Raw genomic sequence first — 24,431 nt, forward strand, 5'->3', positions numbered from 1 at the left:
ATCTACCATATTTTATGTCATTAATCGGTAAATAGCTAGCAAGGGAGCTTACATTATGAGGACCTTTCATGTCATTGAATATGCTTTCATATGTTATGACCCCACAAAGCAGAATTGCCAACATAATTGCAATGTTATCTAGTGCATTTGATGTATCCAACGTTCTGAATCTTCTGATTGACAATGTGGCTGACATTTTAGGAAATGTCTAGCGTTCTGACTCATGACATATCAGCAACCATAACTCTATCGCTTGCTTCTCTAATTGCGATTGTTACAACCCCAAGTTCCAATGCACTTGTCAAAGGGAATGAGAATCTGCCACAGGGCTTGTGTGTCACAATTCTATATAATGATAGACTCTTCAAGAAATAATTTGGAAAGAATAGTCATTAGGCTAACTATTTCTTAGAGCTTTCAGAATATCATATTTTTATCCCAAGAAACACCAAGTCATTTTATTTTTCCCTGAATAACTTCTTTATATTGCAGAGCGAATTTTGCCATAATTGGACAAATTTTCAAACATCACAACTATAGAAATAGAGAGCTGTGTTTTTTTTCCCTGTTTGTGGACTCGGGCATGCACTTGCATATCAACTATACCACAAATCAATGAAGATATAATTAAATTCTTAAAAGCTTCAAAGTAAGACATTTAATTGACATTTGACACTACAAAAGATCCAAAGCAACTCAAATAGTGACAGCATTGATAAGGAAGTGGCAAGGGAATTCACCAAAGTACTTATAGTCATTAGTTTGTAGTCATCAGGTAATCCAGCTAGAGATTTTGAATCATATAGTTATCACAATCCGTAGCAAAATTCTAAATCAAGTTAGAAATCAAATGATTCTTAACACAAATTCAATGTTGCTAGACATATTTCAGGTTGTCAAAACTTGAGGGCATTTTTATATAAGGATACCAAATTTGGCATCCTGATAGTTCAGAACAGATGTTGATCCAAAGCGTGGCGGAAGTTACAACTTACAAGACTATAAACATGAATTGAATAATATTAAGATCTTTACATTCTGCGTTGAGCCATGTCAAACCAAATTTGCTCAAATGCTTTAACAATGAGATCATGGTATTCACTTGAATTGAGGGAAAGGTAGCAAGCAAGTAAGTCCTCCAAATCTTTCGATGCCCGAATATTGTTCTCCACAATCATCTCCACCATTGACTCCCTGAAGTCACTCTGTGGATCAAATGAGGACTTAACAACAGCAAATCCATCCGGAAATCCTGTACTTCTTGAAGCTTTGCTTGCAGTAGATGACACACTCCTCCTTGCAGAGGCTTGAATTTTTCTGCTTGCAAGTTTTGGAGAATTGACTCGAAGCTTTATGCCTGCAGAATTAGCAAAGGGCTTTCTGTGGCTGCTTTTTCTCCTCCTTTGAGTTCTATTGCTTTCCTCTTTGTTTATTTCAATTGAGAAAGATTGATCATCCTGCAGCTCATCCAAATCTGTTGAACTTCTCAACTCAATGGCTTCAATGATCTTATCATCATACTTCACTGGCTTTGTCAATATTGGAGCAAGTCCTAGCTGTGAAATTGCATCAAACCTATCTTGCTTTTCAAAGTTCCCAAGGAAGGACTCATTGTTCATGTCAATGATGATGTCATTAGTGGAAGAGCTAACTCTGCAACTGCAGTTAGAGGCCATTCCATTGAGCAAGTCAGGAACAGAAAAATTGTCACATTCAGACTCGGAATAAACATATTCACGGGGGTCGGATTCAGAAGAGCTTTCAACTGAAGATACATCATAATCTGGTGACTGAATTTGACATGGCTTGATCCAGTGATTGGTGGAGTCATAGCTGGAAGCAGGTATGAAAGAGGAGGAGACAACAGTGGGAGAAGGCTTGTAAATGGTTTTTCTCCTAGCCCTTCTCTTGGAAGACCTTCTAGGTGAATCATTGAATGGCATGTCCAAGTCCTTGGTGTGAATAGGAGTGTTGTATAGCTTCCCAGCTCTTATCGGCTCAGTGGAGAAATAGTGTGAATACCTTGGCTGCGACCTTTGAGATGTTGTTGGTGAGGACACTTTACTCTTCATAACATGAGAACCATTTCTCTTCCTTGATCTGCTCATATCTTTCAGCTTGTAAAACCATGCATTTGGTATCATATCTGACAACTTGAATCTGTTGTTACCCATCGGAGATATTACACACACACTTGCTCTCTAATCTAAGTTTCTGTTTTTCTTTATTGTGATGCCTCAGATGTGTTTCCAATTCATACAAAGTGAAATGGAAGATGAATAAAGACAGAAAGCTTGGTTTATAACAGGAGAAAAAAATTAAAGTTGGTGGTCCAAAAGTCACCAGCATGAAAGCAAGGGGACCAAGTTTGTCCACCCAATTACTTTCTCTCATCATTGCTTACCAGCAAACATGCACTAAGCTCGTACTGTTTGTGTTACTACAACATTATTAGTTTTCTATATTCACGCTCGTCTAAGCTATCAATTCCATCATAACCATTGTAATATAGTTGTACAAGAAACATTCCGTAACCCACACTATTCATCATTATGAAAAAGGAGATGCACAAAACATATTTGGGAAGTTGATTGGAATACGACAGTAAAAGTGTAATTTTCTATCATGTTCATGTAAAGATTTTTATATTATCAACTAATTAAAAAATAAGTTAAAATTATTTTTTAGCCCCTATAATTTTACTTATTTTATTATTTAGTTCTTATATTTATCATTTTAAATATTTTTTAATTCCTATAATTTTAAAATATATATTTTTTGTTTATAATTTTTTAATCCTTTTAATATTTGTTATTAATTTTTTTCTCTACCACATTAATACAAAGTAGATAGCTTCACAAAAAAAAATAATAAGAAAAATATGTATATATTATATTATAAAGACTAAAAATGATTGAAAATAATAAATATAAAGACTAAAATATTTTAAATTATAGAAAATAAAAGGTAAAGTAAGTGAAAATATAGAAATTAAAAAGTATTTTAACTTAAAACATATTTTAGATATGATTTTTAAATAATTACTATGTTAGACAATAAATAAAGTCAACCACAATTGATAAATAATTATTGAATTTCTTAAATATATTGACAAAATTTCGATTAAGAAATTAGTCTCCAACCATAATAATTCTATTAGACAGATCCTAGTAAGACAAAAAGTAGATCATAAACATTTAAGATATAATTACAATGATATTATTTTCTAATAAAAATTAGATTTTCATGTAGGTAATACTAGATGAAATTTTAATTTTGATTAAAAAAAAAAAAAAAAAGCACCAGCAATACTTGTGTCTAAATTTTGTCTTGGACAAAATTTAGAATGGCACCTACCTGTTGCATCGGATGAATTGACCCCCCATAGATTTGACAATCCAAGGTAAAAGCGTGTATGGATGATAGGCATTTGATGAATGATGATAGGACTAATGTTGGAGATGGATGTTGAAGCCTCTACGCAGTGTGTACAAGTCATTACTATGCAACAAGGTTGCTTTCCTTCCTTGCTTACGCATACTTTCTTTCTTTTGTCTGGACTGCTGACTGCTGACTGCTGACTGCTGACTGCTGACTGCTGGCAGTTGAAGGATTCAATTCATGATCTGCTTCTCCACGCTCTGTCTGGCCTCTATATTTATATATATACATTGACCTTGAACAAGCAATGATGAGAACCATTTATGGTTGCTGATTCATTCATGCCCCAATTCTTGGCTTTAGGAATGATCGCATTCTTTGCCTTTTTATCCACAATCCCCCACATGCATAGTGCTGCCTTAACCATCTCTCTAACTCTTTCATTCGTTTCCTTCTTCTTCTTCTTTTTTTATTATCTTTTTGGGGGGTTTTTATAATGAAATGAAATAAGGGCCATCATGTCTTTCCACTCCACCTAATATAGGCCATGCTCTGTTTCTCCTTCTCTCACTTGCAGGCCCAATATAGGACTCTGGTTTCTCACATTTGCTTTTAAACATAGGTGTGTATTTAATGCATTTCAAACAATCCTTTAGAAATGCCAAGCTCACTAATGTTAAGAAGTTCAAGAAAGTTTTAAAAAGCACATGTAGGATTAGTAGAATTCTATGCATTTCAAAAGTAATTGTAGGACCATGCTATCCTCATCCAACGATTAAAAAAATTAAGTTGTATTTTTCCATATTATTTAATGCATAATAATTATTTTAGAAAAATAAAAGTTATTAATTAACAATGTAAAATAATTTTATACCATCATTCAATTAAAAATCATTATCTATAGTAAATTTGTTAAAATTTATATGAACGATATAAGGGTAATGGAATGAAAAATGATGATAGAGTAAGAGAGTGAGTGGTGAAGAACATTTTCAAAAAGAAAGATTATTTGAAAAATAAGGTATAAATTTGAAAATTATTTAAGAAGTTTTATTTTTAACAAAATTAAAAGGTGTATTTTTTTTTATTAATAAAACGAGGTGCAAATATAATTTGCCAAATTTAAATGCACAGGTTGTGCTATCGTAGAAAGTCATCAAGCCTGTTTGAACAGTTTAGGTCAAGCCCAATACGGTTGTAAATGATTCCAATCCTTTTACTTTTTATTTTTTATTTATCGCAATTATGAAAAGAAAAACTTGGCGTAATTGGCTCATTTACAATAATTAGAGTTTTCAGCATCTAAATTATTCATTTTATTTTTTCCCGCTATCCCGCGGAAAAGTAGCCTTTGTTGTTAACTATAATAATTTCACTTGTCTCATATATATCTTTATTCTATAATTTTATTGTTCATGAGCAACATGCCAAGAAAATAAAATAAGAGGCGAGACAACAATCAAGACAAAGCCGAATTTTATTTTACTCACCAACTCCACTAACTCTAATAATCTCTCACCTAAACATATTCTTAGCTGTTTAAACTAAACATATTCTTAAAAGACAAGGCCCTTTGTTTAAGTTTTTTCTTTACAACATTTGTTAATTAAACCAACATATTTTAAAAAATTCAATAATAATTAGATATATGTTGTTGTAAAAAGAGTACTAAAAAAAAGTTTTGATACTTTTGTTTAATAATATACTTCATAAAATACACTTTTTTGGATGCACTAAAAAGTGATAAAAAAAAAACTAACACACAATATTATCAAATTGAACACAAATAACTCGTGCAATAATTTTACACGTTCATTTTTGTCGAATCATGTTATTGACACCTATTCAATAGTATTGAAGATATCTTTTCATTTTACTACTTTTTTTTAATTAAAAAAAGTATTTTATGGAATATTAAAAAAAGTATCATAATTTTTTTTGGGAAAAGAAAACATCCAAAGTGCTCCCATATCTAATATATAATGTATGTTAACACGACTTTTGTGTATATTATCTAGGCTAGATGTCATGGAATAACGCTGAATTCTACTATATTAACGATTGAAACTCTTCATATACTCATACACATGTTAGAGATCAGAATGGTAATCAAAATAAATAAAATATTTTTGTTTTTTAAATGAATGATCATAGTACAGCTAAAGACAGCCCTGCTTCTTTTCCCTTAACGCGTATATTGTGTCATTTTTATGGTAACATATTCATGCTACTGCTATGCCATTTCTATCCAATGCCACATCACTCAAGACGTGAAACCCACACCCACCAACTAACTACAGAAGAAGCATAACTTATTAAAGACCTCACACCCTCTCAACTCACCAATAGACTTCCCCTCTCTCTAACCAACATCACAACCTCATCCTCTCTTAGTTACAACAACTTAAGTTCCAACAAATTCTGAATTTGTTTCAACTTAATCAGTGATCAAGTTTGAGTATTGAGTATGTAATTATAATGAATACTCACAAGGAGAACTTTGTCACCTATAGTAGTCTTATCGACTCAAACAATATTGTTTCTAATAGAAAATGCCTATAGTATAAACCAAACAAAGCTTCCAACAAACTTCCACCTAGAATAGTAATCAGAAGAAACAAAGCCACCACCCTAGCAAAAAGTACACTAAACTAAAGCACTCTACTTTCTTCAACACCACTCCTCTCTTGCTTATTCAAGATGAAAGGGAAAGCATTGGGTGTCGTTAAATCCAAGCTTCTCAGGCCATGCAAAAGACTACTATGGTTCTTCAGATTCAAACCCAAGAAGCCTGTCTTTATAAGAGCTCTCAAATTCCGTGCTCACAAGTCTACATTCCCAAAGGCCTTCCCAACAAAGCCAAAAATGTCTTCTTTGTTGCAATCACTGTTTCGTTCTCCAAAGAAATCTAAACATGCAAGCATATTGGAAGGACTCAAGAGTCCCTCCAACGTCCATGAAACTCCACTCTTTCCATCACCACTTACCCCGGCTTGTGTAAGGGCTCATGAGGCAGAGAAGAGCCATGAAGCTTCGAGGCAAGAGGTGGACGATGCATGCAGGAGTTTTGAGAACTATTTGGTGGAGATGATTGTGGAAGAAGGGAAGACCAGAGACTTGATGGACGTGGAGGAGCTTCTATATTGCTGGAGGAATCTTAAGTGTCCTGTCTTCATTGATTTAGTTAGTAGATTTTATGGAGAGCTATGTAAGGACTTGTTTTCTCCAGATGCTGATGAAGGTGACTGTTCCAAGTGAAGGCCTATGGAGCGAGTGTGAGAGTAAATAGAGTTGATTTTTTCTAACTATAATTTTCGGTTGAGTATTCCTATAAAATTGGATGTGTGCAATCCATGTATGCAGTTTACGTGAAACATTTTATGAAATGACCCATCTTGAATTATTCATCCTTAGTTTTGAAGAAATAACAGATTGTCCAACAGTCTAAACAATTATGGATATAACTGTGGCCTTTTATATAGATCCGTCTCCTGCTTTGGTTTGAAAACTGAATTCAGATTTTGCTCCTTTTGCCTTCTTCGCAATAATTAAGGTTAGCATTGAGAATGAAACCATATTAAGATTTCTAGCATGTACTTGACAATATGAAAACAAAAAAACAACTGCAATTTGGGATCATTTTATATTTTAAAAAAATAATCTCAAGATATTCTATTCTAATAATTCTATGACCCTTCCAAGTCTCAAACATGACAGCATTTTAATAATAAAGAAAATATATTATTCTACATATGCCAAATTACCAATAACATCATACTGTCACAAAAAGAATAGTAAATAAGCATCCTTCCATAAGATTAATATATCAATAGTGTAATAGTAAAAGATAGTACCCTAATTAAGTATGATCGACAAGAGATAACTTAAGAGCAAAACTTAAATGCAGTTCCTCAAGAGCTTTTGGTGATTTCAATCAGAATTTGAGTTCAATTTCAGTAATTCACATGATAAAGGTTTGCATTAAAGATCATAAAAAAATTATTGAAACAAAACTCTAATTCTAATTAGAGAACAACACTAAAAACTTTTGAAAAACTATACCTCGATTCTATTCATAAATTAATACCTGATTTCTTTGGGAGCAAGGGTGATTAATTACATACAAGCCAAGAATAATTTGTTCCACCATTGATGAGTGATGAGTACGGAATAAAATAAAGTGCATTCACGAAAGGCAGTTTTAGTTGCACACCTATTTACATTTTATAGAGAAATTTGGTAGGTAAAAAAGAAAATACAGTGCAGAAAGAAATTTAAAACCACTGTAACTACTAGATATATCAGGTCTCTAATTAATAGGAAAAATTACAAACAGAACTGGTGGCTTAAGGTACTACCATAACCTAGGAGTCATCATTATCTTGACTAGCTAAGGTACCATTGAAAGAACTCGAGTACAAAATTATGCGGTTCTGTTAGCTGATTTACCAGTTAAAAGGGGCACCATTTAGCTTGAAGAATGTTTTGAGATATAAACTCGAGATTTCACCACCATCTTTCCAATTTGAAACCCCGGCATGATCATAAACTGAACTTTGCAGGTTTCTCTTTCTTCATCTGAAAGAACTGCACTCTCCTTTTCTTCCTCAACAGATTCCATGTACAAGCTGGAGAACATACTTCCTCTGCTCACAGAAAACAGGGTTGCTTCAGGATCTATTGCAACCGCAGATCCGAGTAAAACCCAAACACATTTTGCCATTTTTGCAAACAACTGATAAAACTCAGTTCTAGGGTGCTTGCCACTCACTATGAACGTTCGATGATCCAAATTGCCAAAGAACGACTCTTCCATTTTCGGATGAACAACAAGAAGGTACTTTGCTTGACAAAATTTGGCAAAATCTGAATGAGGATTCTCCATCAGTGCATCAAAAGGGTCATCAAACTTCATGATATCACTCACATTACAAGAGGTTAATGTGATCCCATGAAACATTCTGCGCGCAATGTAGGCCTCAAAAGCATACTTCTTGTCACACCTTTTGGAATAAACAGCACCATTCTCAATGGAGTTTGCGGCCTTATCAAGGTCCCAACCCGAAGCTTTCATCAGGCTAATCAACGGTTTCGCAAAATCATGGATAGACTTTGAAGCAGCCTTGAAGACATCCTGAAACTTAGTATCACTCAAAACATGTGCTCTCCTTTTCTCCAAACTTATCTGCTTGATCTTCTCAGTCAGATTTTTATTCCCTATCTCCAAATCCAGCAGCTCCCGCCACAACCGTGAAATCTCGGAATCTTTGGCACTGTTCTGAGACTTAAGCTTCCCCAAAAGTGCCTCTTTGGCCACAATCTCAGCCATTAAGGGATCTGAGCGAGCGGCTCTGAACCTTGTTTTCTTGCATTGCTTCTGTGTGTATTCGCGCTTGAACTTGCAAAGCTTCTCAAGCTCAGCAACAACGAGGTCATCAGCTGCAACAATCTTCTGAGGGTCATAAGGGATATGAGCCTGCTGAAGCTGAAGATATGACAATTTCAGTGCCGAAACAGCATCAAATATCTTCCTCGTGACCTCCAAAACAGCACAAGCATCCTCTTTGGCTGGCACTTCAATGGGGTGGGGATGCACTTTCTGGTCACAGCATCTGTTCTCTTCACTGCTGTTTTCACTCAGAGGGGCCTCATTGCAAATGGGTCTGTGCAAGTGAGGGAGATTGGGGATTTCAGAGGAGAAAACCCCAATAGACTTCAATTTACAAACTTTGGCAAATTTGCAAACCATTTCTGATATATTACTTGAGTTGGGTTTCACAGGCTTGGTCTCTGAGCATTCCATGGTAAAAGATCAAAACTTGAACTCATACAAATCTATCCAACAGTGATCCTTGCTTCAACAAACAAGTAACCAATTTACAAAATCTAGAAAGAAGAAAAAAAAAACTCATTCAAAATGTATTTGATGAAATGGGGTTTCCTAGCCACATTGCACACACCCAATAACCCAGACAGAACCAAGATTCCAGGCACAAAAACCTAGTAGTGGTGGCAAGTGGGATCCCAGATTAAAAAAAAGCAGAAATTTTTGTTTACTTGTAAATTTTATATAGCAAACGCAAAGGCCAGATTTTCCTCTTAGGGTACATTTCAGCACTCGAAAGGGCACATTGTGATATTCAAACTAACCAACACTAGAACACTAAAATTGAAAACACCCAAAGAAAAAAATATTTGAGTTTGAAAAGAAAGCACCAATGTGTAGCAAAAATCTAACCAGAAAGTGGAAGTGTGGTTGGAGGAGCAATGAGGAACAGTACAAGGTTACAAGGTTGGAGTTCAGTGCTGGTTGGCACCATCTTCTGTCTCTCTGACATTTGAAAGTTTGAAACTTGAGTGAATATACGTGCGTGTTAGCTTTCTATTAAACGCGAGAAAGTCACTCATTGTTTATTATTGTTATGTGTGTTTTTTTTTTTATTGTTATTTTGGGTGTTTGGGAAAGGGGTGAGAACCGGGAAAGGGAATCTCAAAAAACTGAAAGATTTTCTTCACACTTTCACAGAATGGGGAGAGAGAAAAGGTGTACATGCAGAGCAAGAAAGGACACGCGCAAAGAAGTACCAAAAATGGGTCCGAAAATTTGAAGAAAACAATGAAATGATAAAGAAATAATATGGCACGCGAGGTTGTTTGGTTTCTTTGAAAATCATGGATCCCCATGCAGATGCAGCAATGCAAATCATTGATCACAGCCGTTCAATTATCTGTGCGTTTCCTCTGCTCTGCTACTAAACTTCCCAAGTTAATACCACGCTATCATGGCGTTTCTCTTAACATTTTTTTATGTCTTAATCATTTCAAAATAACATTTTTTCATTAAATATCTGTAAAAAAATATGCGTTTTCGGTCCACTGAAATTTAAAATTATCATTATTATTATTATTATTTAATTTTTTTTTATCAATTTATAATTGCGAAAGAATTAGAATAATTCACAATAGAGTTCCTTTTACTTGATAATTCACAAGTTACATTTAATATAACAATTCATAACTCAGATTACATTGAATATTAACGATCCTATTAAAATTAGATTTTTTATTAAATTATTTAATATTATATTTTATTAATTCAAATTAACATATTGTGTTTATTAAAAGATTAATTAATCATTCTATCACCAACTCTTTATTTATGATATTATATTAGTGTATAAACACTTTATAAAATAAGTTATAAGTCTATAAAATAAATATTATTTATTTACAATAAACAAGTATTAGAAGTATAAAAAAAACTTCATATCTTAGTGAGATAAAAAATAAAAAATATATTTTACAGAATCAAAATAATATATATATATATTTACGAAAGAAAAATATTCTGAAGTTACAAATTAATAATATTTAATATTATTAACATAATATTAATTTAAATATGTTTTTAATTCATTTGAAATTAACATGTTTTAATTTTGGTTCTTGTAAAGACTTTTTTATTTTCATTCTCTAAAATTAAAATGATTGTTTTTAGTCTTTTTTGTGTGGGTATTTTAACTACTTTTTATTTATTAAAAGATTAAATAGTTATCCTAAGTATTAATTACTATGACAACCATCTACTCTTAATAATTAAATAAGATTTTAAATAAAATACAATTTTATAAAATGCATAATCATTGTTTTTTTACAAAAGGGTTCATAATTATTTCAATAAAACTTTTAAAAAGAAACAAAAACACAACCAGACGCGGTATAAAGTTAAACAAGGCACAAATCGCCTACTTACATAATTATCAGCATAAAACATAAATCATCGTGTTTAAATAATTCCAACTATAATAAAGAAAATTATAATTCTCAACCCTAATGTCACACTAATTAAAGCAAATCTCAATATAGGTGAAGCTCTAAGCTTCACCTTTATCAAATTTCTCCTCCTATACTTGATTTATTCATGTGATCAGTCTAAACACAAGCTCCACAAAACACAAGGAGTGAAAATACATCACATCCATGTACAACATATATAAATCGTAAGGATAGTTAAGCATACATACATACATCATAATTAAATTCTCATATATACATTTATCCTTAACTCCACATCCTAGACAATACTCCTCTTAGTAACACCACTCAAAATACATTCATTCATCATTAACAACTAACAACTATTTAATCCAATCATTCATAATTATAAACATAAAGATTCGTGCAAACGCATGCACTTAACTCTACACGCATGTGGTACCAAATCTACTCATTATCCTTAACTCATAATAGCCTAGGAGCCATGGAACAAGACCATTATATCTATGGTGTAGGGGCCACCCCATCCTTGGTGATCCCCCAAACCATCCTCAACTAGGGGATGGATACCAGGATCTTGTAAAAGTGTCACAACTGGCCATAGTTGCCTAATATTGCCTGCATAAGGTTCTCTACCATAACACCTCCAAGGAATAAGTAGATGACCTATGAGACCTACTTGTATAGGCTCACGCTATCCTACAAACAAAGTATGTATGCATCAACTCTAATAACTACACCACATAATTAGAAGTATGCAACAATCATCAACTTCACTTGCTAGTTTGCAACATTGGACTTATCCACCACGTCTAATCATATTACTCATACAACCCATCACACCTGACATTCATATAATTCTTCATACCCAATACTTTTTTATTACTCGTTATTCATACATACATAAATATGTTATTTATTGAACTTTTTACCTATTATTAACTCATTACCATTATCTTCTTAATTCTAATCCTTAATCCTTTCACACAACTTCCTCAGATGTTAAATTATGTATATAACTTAGTTTATTTGATAAAATGGCATGGTGCCCAATGATGTTAGACTCGTGTCTAGCACGAAGAGGTCAGGGACTTCTCTACCAAAGTCGCACCCAATGTAGAGAGGTTTGAAACCTTTTTATCTACCTTGCGTTTGACATAAATGCTCTTGCACCCGACGTTGAAGAGTTAATATTTTATAAATGCATCCATAAACAAATTTTGCATCTTGCATAATATTATTTATTCTATTTATTAAATATATAGGAGAAAATGAGCTGCATGCCTCTATATTTTATAAAATAAAAAAATAATAAAAATTAATATATTAAGCATGTAAAGTTAATAAGTTATTTTTGTTTCCGTGTGCTCGGCTGATAAAGTAAATGAATTGGTGAATTAAATTACTTTAACACATCTCATTCCATAGGTTCAATTACCTGTTGTTTCATTTATATTACTTTGACTTGAACAATTATTTCTACTTGCTAATCTCAATTTGAAGAGTCATATTGCTATATTTAATCATGTCAAGCCAAAGACGTAAGAAACCAAACTAAAATTGGAAAAGTAGATTTAATCATGTAAGGCTCTGTTCATGTTAAATTATATGTTATACAAAATAGAGTTGAACAAGAAAGCACCAGTGGTCTAGTGGTAGAATAGTACCCTGCCACGGTACAGACCCGGGTTCGATTCCCGGCTGGTGCAGATTGAGCGGTGATGAGGTCTGTGTCAATTCAGATAGATGGGTCTATCTTTGCTTCTGATTCTTATTCAGAGGAAAATATGGCACTTCAGAGCTCTATTCTTTTTCTTTTGCACATATATTATTGGCTCACAACATTTCAACAGAGGAATCAAATAAGCTTCATATAAACAATAAAAACAAGGGAATGAGCCAACAACAATGGTAAGAAAACACATATATATATATATATCATAGTGTTAGTGCTTTTAGCTGTTTTAAGATAGTCTAAGGTATGACAATCTTGTTGTAGGTGAGACAAAATATGGCACACATGGACTCTCTTTTCTGGATTTTATCTTTTTATCATGAATCACTATTGGCTGATCACATTCTCCACATCCCACCACATATATTTTCTTTGCTAGGTCTGCCACTCAGTCAACATACTCAGTGCCCAAGTGACCAAGTCAATGAACAAAATCCACTCTGCAAATCATGTGCCTTGGGTTGGGGAACTGTGTGCTGCAAATCATATATTTTCTTAATGACTATAGTCCGTTTTTGTTTTAACATATATACATTGGCAAGGTAAACTCAGATACTATAATACGATAAAATAAACATGGTGCGATTTTGCTGATGAGTGATCGTCCCACATTTAATCAAGTTTTCATGTTAATACTGAAAGATTGAAAGAAAACGCAGAAATCATTAACGTATTTAGTTTCTTTTCCCATCATATTTTACATTTTCTGAAAATATCTTAGAGTTTGTTTAGATAAACTCATCTCAAAGTACTTGTAAGGAAAAAATAAAAAATAAAAAATAAAAAATAAAAAATAAAAAATAAAAAATAAAACTAACTTCTACATAAGTTAAAATTATTTTATATACAAATTAAAAATAAGATTTGAGAGAAATTATTAAAAAAAAAAAAAAACGCACTGAAATAAGATCATTTTTCTTTTTCTATAAGTAACTTCATATAACTTTTACATATATTTATCCAAACTTATGTGATTGTTTTGGCTATACCTAATTATATTACCTATATTATATTAGATATTGTCCAAACACGTAGTATGTTGTGTTGGTTCCAAAATTTTCATATCAGATCATGCAAGTAAGATATTTAATTACTCTTTTTTCTTCTTCTTCTTCTTCTTCTTCTTCTTCTTCTTCTTCTTCTTCTTCTTCTTATTATTATTATTATTATTATTATTATTATTATTATTATTATTATTATTATTATTATTATTATTATTATTATTTTCAATGTTATCACTACACAATATTAGTATTACACAATATTATTATTTTATTGATAATTAATTTTTACTATAAATTTAACTCACAACTTTTAAGATTTTTTTCCCTATATCTATTTCTATATTAACAATAGAATTTTTAGAGGATTTTTTTTTAAAAATTTATCCAATTCAATTTTTATTTATTATATAAATGTATTTATAAATTAAGTTTTAATATTTTAAAAATAAACTATTAACAATTAAAGATAATCTTGTGTTCCAATATGAATAATTTATCATAAATTCAAAATATAATTTATATATTAAAAGTATTTATTTATATAAATTTTAATTATAATTATATATTCAAATATAATATTTATATATATATATATGTATAATTTTTTTTAATAAATTTTAATTATATAGTAAATATTTAACTTGTACAATTCACATGCTAAAATAGTAATTTTTCCTATCACAAAATTTGAATGGAATCATATTTAAGAAATACAAATTCAATTTTAATTGTAGCAATGACTTGATGGGGCGTATCCAAATCAATTAGGCCTTATTCATTTCATTTTTTTTATTATAAAATAACCCATGAAAACAAACAGAATAAATTGCCGAATGCAAAAGTGGGATTCAAATGATGCTAATTATCTCAACCTTATTCATGGGTCGGCATGACGATAATTTAATAAACTGAAATTCTTGTTCATAAAAATGCTTTAGTGGTTAAATCGTGATTTTTTTTTCTTCATAAATTAATGTTTGAATGAAGGCAAGATTCTTTTTTCCTAAAAATATATATTTCAGAATAATTGAATTTTTTAAAAATATTTACATTGAATTAATTTATTCAAGATTTAAAGTGACACTATAATGGCACAACACTTGATGGAAGAAATGTTCAATATCATGTAAAATATTTAAAGGCTAATTTACTAGATGCCTTTAAAGATGAAATTTATATTAAGTACCTAAGTAATTTTTGGGAAAACTGAATTGGTAGTTCAATAGGTTTAGATTTTGCGGCAAACAATTCACTTTTTATAGAAGGGGGTATTTAAAAAATGAGTACCTGAGAATCTTATTTTGCTAATAATTTTAATAAATTCATGATTTATTATAGAATTACATGTAATATATTAGTAATCGGTGATTAAATTTTTGCTTCTTCTTTTTTCCCAATGAAGACTCGCCTACGCGAGTCAAACCTTTAATATAATACAAATTAGATAAAAAAAAAAAATTGAACCTATAATAGTATCTAACAAAGTTGTATATACGTCATCCAAAAAAGACATATTGAACTTGAAAAGACTTAATAATAATATACGTTTTTTTTTCTATGTTAATTAGTGTATTGAATTCAAGCATAAATCAAGAGATGAACATCAATTGTTTTTATTTGACTAAAACTTTAAACAGTTATTTTTCATCTGGCCTTTTTCTAACAACATGATGCAAAACTCTTCCTTTTGAAAAGTATAATTTGGTTGATACGTAGCACTAGCTAAATTTTACTCTTATTTTATGCTGCCTCGGAATTAGCATACAATTCAACCTCAGTGAGTTTAACTGTTTAACAATGTCAAGTATTAACAATAACTACTTGACGTACATGACTTATGCAGGGATATGCTTTCTTGAAGATAAAATCGAACTAATGCTTTTCGTATTTTTGTGTATTAACTCAAATGACGATTTTTAAAATAAATGAGGTGCTTTATTTTCCATTTCTTAACCAAATAAACAATTAACGAAAATCATTAAAGTCTACTTAACTGTGAAATTTTATATAAATGCATGAAAATTAAAGTTAGATACAACGGTAACTAGACTTAAAGCAAATTTAGAAGAAAAAAAATCTCTATAAATGAGAATGATATATAAAATCTTTGTTGTTAATATATATATATATGATTCTTGTCAATATATGTAATATTTTACTTTTTATGGATTTCAAGTTTAAACATTATTATAAAGCCTTCAATGACATGTTTTTACTTGCAATAAATTTTCCTTATATATGGAGCATGAGCATGTACTTGATCTCATTCTTACCCTTTGTTTTATTCTCACTAAGTTTGTTCGTTTTCTTGTTGCAGATTTTGCAAGTGGGGAAGAGATCGAAAGTGACAGTGAAAAAGCTTCCCCCAGGGCCATGAAAATTACCTCTCATTGGAAGCATACACCACTTGCTTGGCTCTCTACCCTATCATCGCCTGAGAGAACTAGCCAAAAAACATGGCCCTCTCATGCATGCACCTAAAACTCGGTGAGGTATCAACCATTGTGGTTTCTTCTCCAGAAGTTGTCAAAGAGGTTTTGAAAACCTATGATGCCATCTTTGCTCAAATTAAAGACCCCACCAAGTCGGGGCTGACATCATGTGTTATGGTTCCACTGACATATTGGAAGCAGCTAAGAAGAATTTTCTCACAAGAGCTTCTCATCACCACACGTGTGAGGTCATTTCAATCAATAAGAGATGACGAAGTGTTGAATTTGATGAGATATATTGCTTCCAACGCTGGTTCTTGTGTGAACCTCAGTGAGAAAGTTGCTTTCATGACAAGTTCCATCACTGCAAGGGCAACCTTTGGTGAAACATGCAAGGACCAACAAGTGTTCATTTCCCTTATCAAGAAACTTACGAGGCTGGCCGAAAGGTTTAGTTGTTTTTTATTTGTTCCCTTCTCACAAGTGGCTTCATAAGATTAGTCGAGAGAAACCTAAACTGGAGGAGTTGCATAGGAAATTTGATATGATTATTGAAAACCCTCATAAGAGAGGTCAGAGAAAAAGACTGGTGAAGTGGAAGTAGATAGTCTTCTCTCTGTTCTCTAAATATTAAAAATCACGAAGCACTTGAACATCCTTTGACAGCCAACAACATCAAAGGTATAATGTTGGTGAGTATATATATGTATTACTTTCTGTTATCATTTGATGCTTTTTCTGCATATTAAGATTTACGGCCTAACCTTCATTTCTTGTCTATATAAAATTAAGTATAAACTAAATCATAAAACATTTACAGCCTTATTCTTGTGTATATAATTTCTGTTACGTGCCATATAATCTAAAATATGGAAGAAGAAAAAACTCACATCATATAAGATTTTAGAGACGAAAGGTTGAGCAAAATATATTCGTGTAGAATATATATAGGAAGGTAGTTATTTCATAGTTAGAAGAATAACATTTATTTTATTATTGATCGCAATATTATTTTGTGCATACTTATATGATTTCGATATGTGTCAAGGAGATCCAACTAAGTACTTGAAGATAATGTGTATGTCGGTGTAGTCTGTGTGAGTATTTCTTCTTAATTAGAGGCTTCTTTTGTTAGTTGTTACGAAGGCTTTTTTGCATACGTAAGACACATGCAGATATAAATTCCATTAAAAATGAAAAGAAATTAAGCTAATCAATTTTAACTCGTTAAAAAATATCGACCTAGTGCTGAAAACTTAGACTAATTTAAACAAGTCTCAAATTTAAACTATAGTGTTATTATATTGTTGTAATTTTATATAGATAAAAAGAAAAAATTGAACTCATTTTCTTATTTTATCGGACATGTTTGTTGCTGGAACCGATACATCATCAGCAGTTATTGATTGAGCCATTTCGGAAATGCTGAAAAACCCATGAGTAATAACCGAAGCTCAAGAAAGTTATTGAAGTTTTTGGTAGCAAAGGATACACCAACGAGACAGCTCTTGAAGAACTAAAATATCTGAAAGCAGTCATCAAAGAAACGCTGAGATTACACCCTCTCCTTTTCCTCTTCTTCCAGGAGAATTTATAGAAACTTGTGAGATCAAAGGGTACACAAACAAAATGATAGCGAATGCGTGGGCAATTGCAATAGACCCTGAGTCTTAGAGTGAAGCTAAGAAGTTTTATCCAGAGAGATTCATGGATTGTTCAATTGATTATAGGGGTTCCAATATTGAGTTTACACCCTTTGGTGCTGGAAGGAGAATATGTCCAGGCATTATGTTTGGTATATCCAATATTGAACTTTGTCTTGCACAGCTACTTTACTATTATAATTGGGAACAAATGGAACCAATGAAAACTGGAAATGACTGAAGCTTTGGGACCCTCCTCAAGAAGGAAAACAGATCTCGTCTTAGTTCCCAGTTCTTACTAAGATTAAGCTACTGGTGTTGTTAGGGTGCCAAAAATGTTGGACAAAACTAGATGCATTACCTGTCTTGTAGATGTTGTCATCGGATTATAATTGAGATTTTACACGGTAAAGCATTTAATGAAATCTCTTATTATATATATTATTAAGATAAAATTTTAATTTTAATTAAAAATTCGTATTAACAATATGATATAAGATTTAAGTTTTACCTGTAAAACGAGGACTTAATTTCTTTAATATGTAAAAAATTCATATTATGTCAAGCTTGTTACACGCATGAGAAATGCCCCCAGCTTTCCTTGTTTTATTTTCTTTATTTTAAGATATTTGTTTCTCTCTTTTTGTTTTTGTCATCTTTGATTAAGTTGACTAGCTCACTTGTTCATTTAGTGTTGCCATCTTTAATGCTAGTATAAACTTTGCAAGTAAATTCCAATAGCCTTTGCAAAAGATGGGACAAATGGCATCTTAATAGGGAGCTCACCAATTATTTAGTAGCACAAAGGAGGTCATCAATTCCAACTCAGTAATCATTTTTATGGATCCAGTGCATCACAATGATTTCAATTGCAATCGAATAGATGCAAAGATTCCTAATAGATGTGTTAGAATAACAATTTTGTGACAAAAAATTAATTAAAAAAGAAAGTTATTCGCTCACACAACATTAAGTAGATCAGCAGTTAAACCTTATATATGAAACTTATGTGATGAGGACACATGCCTTGCAAGCCACTTTTTCCTTTGACGATAGTTTAACGACATCAGATTTGAAAACATGTACGTCCAAAACACAATCTGTTAATAACCAAAGCTTTCGACCATAGATATTCCAAAAAATTTCCAGACACACATGTCAGGCGTGAGGCATTCATATTCGTCAGATATGTTAGATAGTTTTATAAACATTAAAATAAAATATTTTAAAGTTTTTGCCACTCACTTACATTAGTGTCCTGCGTTTATAATCCAAAGCAATATGATTGATCTAACACCTTTGAAAGTAATGGCAAAATCGATCCGTTCCTACGTTACGTTGACCTTGGTGTTTGAGAATTGAGATAGTGTAGTTGTATCACCATGCCAACTTGACCTCATAAGCCTATTTCTAAAACCGAAGCATATACTCGAGGGAAATAGGAAAAAGGTTCATGCAAAGAGGGCACGTGTGCTTTAATTAAGTGATTGATGATAAATAATTTTTATTTTTCATAACAATTTTGCACCTTTTACAATAAAAGGAAAAAAGCTGTACACACATGATTAAAATATTCAATGAAAGTTCTTTCGGCCAATATGTAGGATAAATATGTTGGGATACAAGTCTCATATATTAATAAAATAAAAAAATAAATAAAAAATTATAAAATACATACATACTTAATTAATTAAAAAAAAATTTAAGTAATAATTAAAAATAAGATTATATTACCTTTTACCTCAAAGTATATCACCATTAAACAAACTAACAAAATAATCATAACTCTAGTATAAAGTCGTTGATGGGATAAAACACACATATACTTCATTAATTAATATTTTGGATGATAATTAAAAGTAAAAATATGAGAATTTAATCTTAAAATAAACAATCTTTTATCAATATGAAATTGTATAAATATAAATATTCCAAATAACTCAATAAAAAATAACAAAAAAATAATCTTCCTCTTAATATAAATATATTAATTCAAATATATCATAACATAATCTTAATACGGTAATTTAGGCGAATGTAATGGCAAACTTGAGCATTTTAGATACGTACATAAATAATTTAAATTTGCAGCAAAAGTTATCATCAACACGAAACATTTATTCACGTACAAAAATATTATTTTACGTCAATTTTTATACAACCGAGTAGAAGATGTAATGAAATTTTTGTAATTGTTGTCAACTTTTCTACATTGTTCTTTAACAATTGTTTAAAAATGTGTATTCTACGTTTGGTTGTGTTTACAATCAATGTACAAAATTTTTATACCGTACCCAACGGTTGTGGCACTAGTTCAAAAAAGGATATATAACATTGGAAATTTAAAATTAATCATAGAAGAACTGATTAATAAGAAAAATGGTAGCATATATTTTTATAAATAATATCACCATTTTTAAAATCAATTATATTATAGTCAATTTTAAATATATATACGAAATGGGTTATAAGTAACCGATTTAATATATCACGAGTGAAATCAATTATCCCAATAATCATTTTTGTTTGTGTTATACAAAATCAATTGTTGTTTAGATTTTAATGTTGCAACCACAACTTTTATTGGATCTCTCTCACAACTTTCTAGTTTGATCTGTTTACAAAGACATCTCTCATAAGTTAGTTTTTTAGTTTAGTACTAGTATTAGCCTATAAGTTCGTGTAGTCATTAGTTATGAAATCAGTTTAGTTAGACTAATGTATTAGACTAGTTAATTATTAGTATAGTATTTATTAATTAAATCAATTTAGTGATTTAGACATAGTTAGTTTAGTGTATTAGTGATTTTATGTTAGTTTAATCAGGTATACCCTATAAACTTAGTCTATAATAATAAATTAAAGTAAAGTAAAGTAAATGAATATAATTAAAGTTAGCCTATATTAAATTTAATTAGTTTTACTATTATATCCTATAAGATTAGCCCATAGTAAGTTAAATTACTATAGCCTACATTAAATTTAATTAGTTTTACTCGGTATATCCTATAAGATTGGTCTATAGTAAGTTAAATTAAATTAAATTGATTAAAATTAAATTAAATCAAATATAATTAATTAAACTTAGCCTATATTAAGTTTAATTAGGTATACCCTATAAGATTAGTGTATAGCAAATTAAATTAAATTAATTAAATTTAGTTTATACTAAGTTTAATTTGTTTAATTAGGTATACCTTATGAGATTAGTCTACAATAATTTAACTTACTATAAACTAATCTTATATTAGACAATAAGTTAGTTTATTTGTTTAGTCCTATATTAGACTACAAGTTAGTTTAGTAATTAGTTATGAAATTAGTATATAGTTAGACTAATGTGTTAGACTAATTAGTTCTTAGTGTAGTATTTATTAATTAAATTAGTTTAGCAATTTAGTAATTAGATTAAGTTAGTCTAGTATATTAGTTTAATTAAATGTATACCCAATAAACTTGGCCTCTAATAAGTTATACAAAATTAATTAAAGTTAACTTGTATTAATTACTTTAACTAAGTATATCTTATATATCTAACTTAAAACTAGCTAAAGGAACTAAGCAAACTAATACAATAATAACTATGCACAAACTAACTTAATTAGTCTAACATATATATGCTAAGGGGCATATTTATTAGTTTCTTAGGGCCTTTTCTTTGTAATAAACAAAAAAGCAAAAATAGGAAAAATTATAGACGAATGAAAGGAACTCTCATGGTATCAGCCATGAGCAAATGCAACATCATCTCCACAAGGGGTTATCTAAGATGACTAGCTCATCACTAATGTGGGGTCTTAGTTTTGTTAAGAAATTTGCACATTAATTATCTTCATGCATAAATGGATGAACTCAATAAGCTTGTTGAATCAGCTTTAGGAGCACTTATAGAAGAGAAAAATAAGAAGAAAAATTAAAATAAACTTTTTCATAAATTAAAATGAATTACATGTAATATTTTGGAGAAGTTAATAAAAGAAAACTTCTACAAATTAATTTATCCATAAGTTAATTTTAGCTTATGCAAAAATTTATTTCATTTTTTTTTCTCCTAGATGTGTTTTTGGAGAAAATTACCTTAAACTCTTAATTACAAACTAAGGGACATATAGTCCAGTTAGTTTCATTATAAACACCTGAGTCATTTCCACTAACAAATAAGAGGTTTAGTTTGATTAATTTGTTACAAACGTGTAAGAGACACTTCCATAAACACATTCAAACCAGTTTCTTTTAAAAAAGAAACACACAATATAAACTATATAAACAACCAAGCAAATCATCAACAACGGATCAAACTATAGAAAAATAACCCAAACAAAAATAACATGAAACAAGGAAAGAAGAACTTAAGAAAGACACGAATGAGAAGGAAGCAGAGAAACGTGAATCGAGCAACGAAAACAAAATGTGGTGTGACAAAGAAGTGACAGTGCAAAGGCAAATTAAGAAAGGGCAAAGGTAAAGTACAGTGCAGAGGGAGGACAAAAATACAAGGCGCGGGAAAGAAATTGATGAAACCGCGTCGCAAGATACGTTATATATAAAAGCATTCTATGTCAACCGATTTCTACGTTGGTCATGAAATATATAAGATATAACCAATGTAAAAATGTGTATTCTACGTCGGTTTTTAAAGAACTCACGTAGGCAACAATTACAAAATGGCATCATGTCTTCTTCTATGTCGATTGTAAAAGTGTGACATGGAGCAATGTTTTTGTATTCATGAAGGTAATAACTTTCTAACAAATTAATAACAAGTATTATTTCTTACAAACTAAACAATCAACTAATCCATACATCAAAAGATGGGTACGAAAGAGAGCAAAAGATACAAGTTTAAAAAATATATCATCAAACTTGATTTTTATAATCAACAAGCAGGAGTTTCATAACTAAGAATGGATTGAATTTTTTCATGCACAATATGACACTCACTCTTAGAGTGTCGTGTTATTACGGAACATAGAATTGGCAGCAACATACAATGTAGATTATTCTAGTGGCACAAGTTTCATAGTAATTAAATTGAAAACCCAAATCAATGAACAAGAAATTAAACAACATAATTTTTTTTTATATACGATGATAAATAAAAAATATTAATATTGATGTAATATATATAAGTACAAATCTATTTGACATATAATTACATATAATTTTAATGTTGATTTTGAATGAGATTCAATAATATAAATTATATGTCATTATAATCTATATCTACATTTTTTTACCAATATATCAAGATATATTCTATCTATAGGTAAAAATAATTGGTAGTAATAAATATTACATCACTATAAGATGTTTCACTGTAGAAAATGTTACATACAATAACATACAAGTGTTACTATAAATACAATATATGTAAGTATAAATCTATTTAACATATAATTACACATAGTTTTAGTATTAATTTTGAATGAAATTCAATAACATATATTGTATGTCATTACAACTTATTTCTACATCTTTTAATAATATACCAACATATATTATATTTATAGTGTAGGTAAAAATAATTTTAGAGACAATTATTGTGTTACTATATAGTATATGTTACTACATGACAAATTATTTCATAATATCTATCACTACATGACAATTTTTTTTTGTAGTAAAGCCATTTTAATTTACAAGTAGCCGTCATAAAGCATGATAAAACTAAACCAATATACAAATTTAATTAACATATAAAATATTTTTATGAATATCTGTCAATTTGAATTAATGAAACAAATAATTAAATAATTTTAAAAATTTTTAAAAATTTATAAATTTGATTTATACATTATTAAGAACTTTTAATTTAACGGTTGAATCATTAAAATTTATATAAAGTGTGAGTTATTGAGTAAAATAAATTTATCAAATATCATATGTACTTAATAAAGTGATATATAGTGTGTTATCTAGTTAAATTTCAATCTTATGTATAAAGTGAAGTATATGTGCCCTCACGTAGCACTATCCATCTTATCCATGTACCTTATCCATGAATGCAACGAGATACTATAGGAAAATTGACTAGCCACCGGAGCTTTCAGAGTTAGCTGTTGCTTGCAATGATGGGGTTCCCTCAATTTGTAGGTAAGAACATTACCAGAATTGATATGGAATATTGAATGCAGAATATATATCCTATTTTGTTAATTCATCTACAAAATAAACTGTTTTACAGGTAAGTAAAAACCGTCAATTATTTAACGTTAAAATGGATGACAAAAAATTGCAAAAAAAAAAAAAGAAAAAAAAGAGATTAATATTAGCAAGGAAATCATCCTATGTTGTTAATTCATCGAGAGAAAAAAAAGGAGAGAAATAAAATTGTTTACCAAGAGTAAAACTAACAAAAAAAAAAAACTTCCAATAAGTAAGTAGTCTGGAACCAAATTCAATCTTTTAAAGTGTATTAAATTCAAGTTTTATACATAGTAAAAACATAATTTGAAAAGAA

The 24,431-nt window shown here is 30.4% G+C and overlaps 3 protein-coding genes, 2 non-coding genes and 2 pseudogenes across 7 annotated transcripts; 5 read left to right on the forward strand and 2 right to left on the reverse strand.

Moving 5' to 3' along the window:
* Positions 1-735: 735 nt before the first annotated feature.
* Positions 736-2,847, reverse strand: LOC109795033 (transcription repressor OFP4). The gene has a single exon (XM_020354439.3). The coding sequence runs from the start codon at positions 2,172-2,174 to the stop codon at positions 1,032-1,034; it is 1,143 nt and encodes a 380-aa protein (XP_020210028.2). The 5' UTR covers positions 2,175-2,847; the 3' UTR covers positions 736-1,031.
* Positions 2,848-6,081: 3,234 nt separating this feature from the next.
* LOC109795565 (transcription repressor OFP17) lies at positions 6,082-6,639 on the forward strand. The gene has a single exon (XM_083064215.1). The coding sequence runs from the start codon at positions 6,082-6,084 to the stop codon at positions 6,637-6,639; it is 558 nt and encodes a 185-aa protein (XP_082920341.1).
* A 902-nt stretch (positions 6,640-7,541) lies between these two features.
* Positions 7,542-10,108, reverse strand: LOC109788778 (MYB family transcription factor). 3 transcript variants are annotated; one of them, XM_029274748.2, is made up of 2 exons: positions 9,620-10,108; positions 7,542-9,232 (listed from the first exon to the last, which is right to left on the reverse strand). In XM_029274748.2, the coding sequence occupies exon 2, from the start codon at positions 9,182-9,184 to the stop codon at positions 7,850-7,852; it is 1,335 nt and encodes a 444-aa protein (XP_029130581.1). In that variant the 5' UTR covers positions 9,185-9,232; positions 9,620-10,108; the 3' UTR covers positions 7,542-7,849. The 3 variants fall into 3 exon arrangements, with proteins under 3 accessions (XP_029130581.1, XP_020203200.1, XP_020203193.1); XM_020347611.3 differs by having other exon boundaries at positions 7,542-9,236; XM_020347604.3 differs by having other exon boundaries at positions 7,542-9,267.
* Positions 10,109-12,795: 2,687 nt separating this feature from the next.
* On the forward strand, positions 12,796-12,866 carry TRNAG-GCC (transfer RNA glycine (anticodon GCC)). The gene has a single exon. It is a non-coding gene; the product is annotated as a tRNA-Gly (tRNA).
* A 4-nt stretch (positions 12,867-12,870) lies between these two features.
* On the forward strand, positions 12,871-12,961 carry LOC114915791 (small nucleolar RNA snoR114). The gene has a single exon (XR_003803876.1). It is a non-coding gene; the product is annotated as a small nucleolar RNA snoR114 (small nucleolar RNA).
* A 2,932-nt stretch (positions 12,962-15,893) lies between these two features.
* On the forward strand, positions 15,894-18,013 carry LOC145949274 (cytochrome P450 71D6 pseudogene; annotated as a pseudogene).
* On the forward strand, positions 17,694-18,273 carry LOC109810090 (tabersonine 16-hydroxylase 2 pseudogene; annotated as a pseudogene).
* Positions 18,274-24,431: the final 6,158 nt, after the last annotated feature.

The sequence above is a fragment of the Cajanus cajan genome, chromosome 9, assembly GCF_000230855.2.
Source record: "Cajanus cajan strain Asha chromosome 9, NIPB_CcT2T_4, whole genome shotgun sequence".
Classification (NCBI taxonomy): domain Eukaryota; kingdom Viridiplantae; phylum Streptophyta; class Magnoliopsida; order Fabales; family Fabaceae; genus Cajanus; species Cajanus cajan.